A 6,000-nucleotide genomic window follows, 5' to 3' on the forward strand; every position below is an offset into this window, starting at 1 on the left:
TAATCAAAACCATAGATCCATTTTATAGGTCGCTGTCACAAACCATAGCCTGTTTGGCTCTACCGAATCACAGTCAAATTAGTTTTGGTTCTTTTTTCTCTTTAGTCTGGTTCAGTTTCACAGTGCATGAATTAAAGCAGCCCTAATTAAAAATTAATTTGCGGAGAGGCGTGTACAAAGGAGCAAATTCATCATTTTCAGCTCGAGAGCTTCTATGCAGGGTATCACCGACTTTGAAATATTGCTGTTGAATTAGTTTTTTTCCACTTTGACCCTTCTCCTCCAGTTTATCTTGAATGATCACACCAGAGGTTGAACCGCACCAGAGTTTGATTAAAACAGACTAAATGTTGGCTTGTGAAAGCGGCCTTGAAGATCAACTTTAGTCTAACTCTGCACATGAACATGCTAGAGATGTGTTTCACTGCTCAGTGAGCGTGACAGAGGAAGAGCCAGGCAGACAGGACAGTGTGGTGAGAGAAGCAGAAAGAAATGAAACAGTGAAACAGCCTTTTGAACCAACATGCTTGTCCTGTTGGAACTGGATAAAGAAGAGGGATAAGAGTCGAGGAGAGGTCAGTCAGACGTGTCAAGTTAGACAGAGAGAGGAACTTCAATTTGACCAGTAGGATGGAGAGGCAAGCCTATACAAAAAAATACACTTTGGTTTCTGTTGGAAACTTCAACCTGAGCTAACGAGCCAGAATAACTCTAAACAAGACTAAGTGGCTATATGATGCTGTATTCAATACCAACACATAGATGTATTGATTATTTTGCTGATTATTTTCAGTTACTAATCATTTGATTTTAAAAAAATAGTGAAAAATGCACATGGTGATATTTGCTGATTTTGCTTGTTTTGTTCGACCAACAGTCCAAAACCCAAATATACTCAATTCACTATCAATACAAAAAAAAGGAGAAAGCTGCAAATCCATCAATTGACTAATTTTCAGTTCTAACGATAACATCAACAAACGCTTCTGAACAGTTATCAGTAATGTTCATCCTACAAGAATACAGCAAAAAATTACACTTTGCCTTTGTCAATTCCAAATATTTGTTTCTGTACAGCACAACATGCATGTCAGTGTCATCATAAATGTATGTTGTCAGTGACAATGCGCTCCTGGAGTAGGATGCAACTCAAAGAGATTGTTCCTGCAGCTCTTGCTGACCATTCTGCCCTGTGAATGAGGAATGACTTCTACCTGCTCGGGGGAGGTATCGCTCTTAAGATACTTCTTAACTCTTCAAGAGTATACTGCTGATGAGATGCAGCGCGGAGAGGGACTGAATAGAGGCCATGTTGGACAGGAGCTGGCGCGCAATGCATCCTGGTACATGTAGGCACTGATGGCACAGCTCTTAGAGCAGGAGAAATCAGCTTTCTGGGTTAAAAGAGCATGCACTAAGGAATTTATTCATCAATGGACTACATTTACCATGAACACTTATTGGACATCACATAAAAAGTGCAGAATTTTCCCTTTACAGCCCCTGAAAACGTGTTACTATTTCTCCATATTATTAAACACTCAAGACTGAATAAGCAACAATCACAGTCTGCTTCATCAGGACTGAATGTGTTGTTTGATCAGATTTGATTGACGTTAACCGAACAACGTTGCCAGATATCAGACTAAACTGTCAAATGAGTGGAGTGGGCGGATTCAAAGGTCTGGACACAGGCAACATAAAAACCCATAAGATTCAAGAGAGGCTAAATCCTGATAGGAACATGGAAGGATGTGACATCACCTTTTTCCCATGAGAGTCCCACCCACTTCAAACCAGTGAGGAAATGGAAATCTCTTACATGAAATGACTAAAATGTATGAACTTTTGGCAGAAAATAGGACACGTCTGTCATAGTAAGAAACTGCTGGAGAAAATATGTTTTCAGGGTCTTTACACCTACAAAGACAAGCACGCTAAACAGAACATAAATGGTGGCACTACAGACTCGTAGTTACATCCATATTGAATCAAGTTTTGAATATCCTGAGGTTGACTATATGCCTGCATACCAACTTAACATAATGTATAACAATACAGAAGAGGAATTATGATGCTGCTCTTTCTCCCCCTCTCAGATATTCCTCAGTCACCTCTGTTTGTTTTTGCCACTACAGACTACTTTTATGGGCACTTGATAATTCCTGTTGTTAAATCCTATAACATAAATCCAAATCCTTCCTCACCTCCTCCCTGGACTGCAGAGCAACACTGACAAAACTGCAGCCACCGACACATTGTCATGCTGGCTAAAGTGCCAGGCTAACACGTCCAGGCTGTTATTCCATGGAGAATCCTCTCCTCGTTATTACCTCTCCCCGTTGCTCCGCCGCTGTGTTCCTCATCTTGCCACCAAGGCACGGCTGCTCTCTGGGCTGATTTCTGACTGCTTTTAGCGCCGGGCTGCTTGTCAGAGTCATCTGAAATGGACTGACAGGAAATCAGGTTTACGTCAGAGAGATGCCTTCAGGATAAGACTGTGTATGTTACACCATGAGTCAGACACTCTTCATTCTTCTATACGGATTATAGTACAATTAAATAAGAGAGGTAAACAATTTGTAAGTCTTATAATTTGTTAGAGAATTGGACTTAGTGTGGATTGGACGGATGGACATGTGCTTTCAGTCAGCTGCCATGTTGCTACTGGTGAGAATTCAGGGTCACTCATTTTAGTCTTGCCTCTTTGTGCTTCTGAAGATGTTAAATTTCGACCTTTAACGAGGTTTCACAGAATAGTCGACTACCAAAACCGCACTGTGCATCGTCGTAGACTGATCGCTCATCTGTGGTTTTAGCATGGTGCAGTTATAAAGCTTTGGCAAAGCCTCCTGCTGTCACTAGAGATGCACCGATCCGATATCAATATCTGTATCGGTCCCGATATAGGAAAAAATTCTAGATCGGGTATCGGTGACAATGTGACCGATCCATAAAGGCAAATCTATTCAGTCCAATTATATGCGTTGTGCTCTGCGTAACGTCATGCGCTAGCGAACTGGCCGCATAGATTGTTTTCAAAATGGAGCGAGCGAAAGGATCAGCCATCTGGAACCGGGCAGCCGCTCTCAGTTGTCGGGGATAAGGGATTCCGGCTGCTAGTTAACCACCTGGAACCACGCTACGACATGGTAAGCCGAAAATATTTGTCGGAGACGGCGCTACCTGAACTGCACGGTAAAGTGTGCAAACACATATTGAAGGAGATAAAAGATGTCAAATCGATAAGTTTCACGACAGACATCTGGAGCTCCGACGTTTCCCCTGTGTCACTTTTAAGTTTAACAGCACACTGGCTGGATGAAACTTTTGTGCCACACAGTGCAATGTTAAATGCAACAAACTTTCGTGGGTCACACACCAGCAAAGCGATAGCAGCTAGCCTGAAGGAAATGTTTGACAAGTGGCAAATTCCGTTGAGCAAAATCCACGTGATTCTGAGGGACAACGCCAGCAACATGAGAAAAGCGATGGACAACCTGGGGGCGCGTAGCGTCGGCTGCGTTTTTTAAATCGATTCAGCACTGTTTTTCTCTATTAGATCGGTATCAGATCGGTATCGGCCGATACTAAACCTCAGATATCTGTATCGGTATCGGAAGTGAAAAACGTGGATCGGTGCATCCCTAGCTGTCACTGCAAGAAAGCAGCCGCGTTGTCACTCCAGCTCAGACCATAGACTGTATAGAAGAAGTGGACGGGAGGATGAAGCCAGGTGCAACCGAACGCTGAGTAAGACATTTTTAGGCAACCAAAATGTTACAATTAACTTCCATGAAGTGAAAACACACTGTGAAAGGGTTGAAGTTCTAAGACAACAACACGGACAACTCTCAGACCAGACAACGCCTTGGTAGAGACCTGTCAATCACAAGGTAGCCCCGCCCTAAAGCATACCCTGCTTTATGGTCTGTTTGACTCTAAATAGACCATCATTTACTAAATGAACATCATGCTGTATTGAAGAAGACTTGAAACTAGAGATTGAGACCATAAACTCATGTTTACAATTAAAACTGTGCTGGTTGTATTTGAGACCTGTTTGCCGAGGATACATTATTGTTATTGGGGGATGATACATCTCCCGTGATTGATATTCAACTACTTTATGGAAGAAATTGATGACTACTAAAATGTAAATGCCTTAGGACCTAGTAACAAACATCTAACACTTTAACAAAAAGACCATAGCAGAAAATGCAGAGAGATATTCAATGTGATTTTGTACAGCATTCTAAAAACACTGTAAAATGTATTTAATGAATCTTTATCTCTTTTGCACAAAGAAAAAAACAGGAAATACTGTGAAATTGTTGAGGAGATTCTTCAGATCAGTCTCTCTCTGTGATTGATTTTGCATGTGAGCAGTATGCACATGTGATGTAGAATTTTAACATCTAACATTCAACACTAAAGTTGTATACATATTCCATGATGCATAAATGTATGTCTGTAATGATAAGTGTCTCACTGTATCTTTGTGTCAATGGGACATCCTTAACTTTGAGTGCTGCCTATGAGACAAACAACATGTTCTCTCTGTCGCATTCTATAAATGTCCCGTCATGAAGTGAGCCACAACAAACATTCAAAGACACCTATGTCTCAATGAAAGAAAGGCATCACTTTAACAAGCAGATGAATCCAGCAAAGTTGGTGTCTCCATGTCTTTGCGAGTGTGATTCATGCCACCCTAAATGTGTGTCATGATAATCTATGAACAATAGCATAGTAGCCTGTATATTATGCTTCATTACCTCCTTCAAGAACAGCTCAAACTGTTCATCGAGCTCGTCCTTGGTCAGCCTGTGAGACATAGTGATACTGTCCACCCCATCAGCCAAAGGGAACCAAGAACACTGACAAAGACAAAAAGAATTTAGGGAAACAAATTACAACCTCACGAGTATGGAATAGTTTGAAACAAATGTTATTACATACTTTAAGCATTACATAACTAAATGTGATCATGAGTTCAGGTATGAATTTGAGGAATAAATACATTTACAAAGCGTTTATTAATACATTAGTTTACAACAGACATAATTGGCTTTAATTGGATAAGAGTTGCCTCTAACTTATGAACGGTATTTGTGACTGTAAATAACAGGCTTAAGCAAGCACTGTATTCAAATCGTTTAAGTTATCATTTCCTTTGTTAATAAACATGTAATACACATCGCTTTGATTACAGGACTAGCATTAATTTAGAGCTTCCAGCAATCACAAAATGATGTTGTCAGCAAGGCGTCTTAGAGACGGACTTAAACGGTGACGTTACCACTTCCCGTCCAACCTGTCAAAATAAAGTTGTCTACTAAGCTAGTTGTATAAAGAGTTAGCACCGGTAGCACAAACGCTAGAGCAGTTACGTAGGGGCCCCGTTATTATGTTGAAGAAAGTTTGACCTTACTTCCGGTATTTTTAAGGTAAAGTGATACAGCTAGCAGTAGCTAAGCAGCTCATCTCTCCTTACGTTAGCTAGTAGCGTTAGCTGGCTAGAAAAGTAAGCTAACTGTTCCCCCTGCATGCGCACCACACGTTTACAAGTGGCATGTATCAGTCTTACATCGACAGAACTCACATTACAGACTCCACTTTGTCAGCTTTCTCCTCTCAACTGAAGACTTGTGGATTGAGACGGACGTCCTCCGACGTGGTTTACTAGTTTGAGTGTCTGGCAGTTCCCGCAACAGCACCCGGGTGACAAATCCAACCTGATTGGTTAGAAAGAAACGCGTCATCGGAAGTAATACCCAATGGACTGACGGCTAAATTGAGAACGGTTTTGTAGCGATACATGGCCAAAAGTATGTGGACACGCTGTACCTCTGTACAGGTAGAATGTGACGCACACAAAATACTTTGATCAATTCACCATTATTAGGCCATTCTGATCGACTACATTTTATTCAAGATAAACTGACCACCAGAAGCCAAATTAATAACATGTAGATAGTTCTAGATATTCCAGAACAA

The 6,000-nt window shown here is 41.1% G+C and overlaps 1 protein-coding gene across 2 annotated transcripts in view; it reads right to left on the reverse strand.

The window, feature by feature from the left end:
- Positions 1-5,697, reverse strand: part of cep162 (centrosomal protein 162) — a 28,642-nt gene extending 22,945 nt beyond the window's left edge. For both annotated transcript variants that reach the window (XM_068736126.1, XM_068736125.1), the window contains exons 1-3: positions 5,606-5,697; positions 4,779-4,880; positions 2,334-2,451 (exon numbers count right to left, since the gene is read on the reverse strand). In XM_068736126.1, the coding sequence (XP_068592227.1) occupies positions 2,334-2,451; positions 4,779-4,838 (178 nt within the window). In that variant the 5' untranslated portion in view covers positions 4,839-4,880; positions 5,606-5,697. The remainder of the gene's footprint in view (positions 1-2,333; positions 2,452-4,778; positions 4,881-5,605) is intronic.
- Positions 5,698-6,000: the final 303 nt, after the last annotated feature.

The sequence above is a fragment of the Cebidichthys violaceus genome, unplaced genomic scaffold, assembly GCF_023349555.1.
Source record: "Cebidichthys violaceus isolate CVI_PGR_0920_01 unplaced genomic scaffold, fCebVio1.0.p SCAF_7, whole genome shotgun sequence".
In the NCBI taxonomy this organism is placed as follows: domain Eukaryota; kingdom Metazoa; phylum Chordata; class Actinopteri; order Perciformes; family Stichaeidae; genus Cebidichthys; species Cebidichthys violaceus.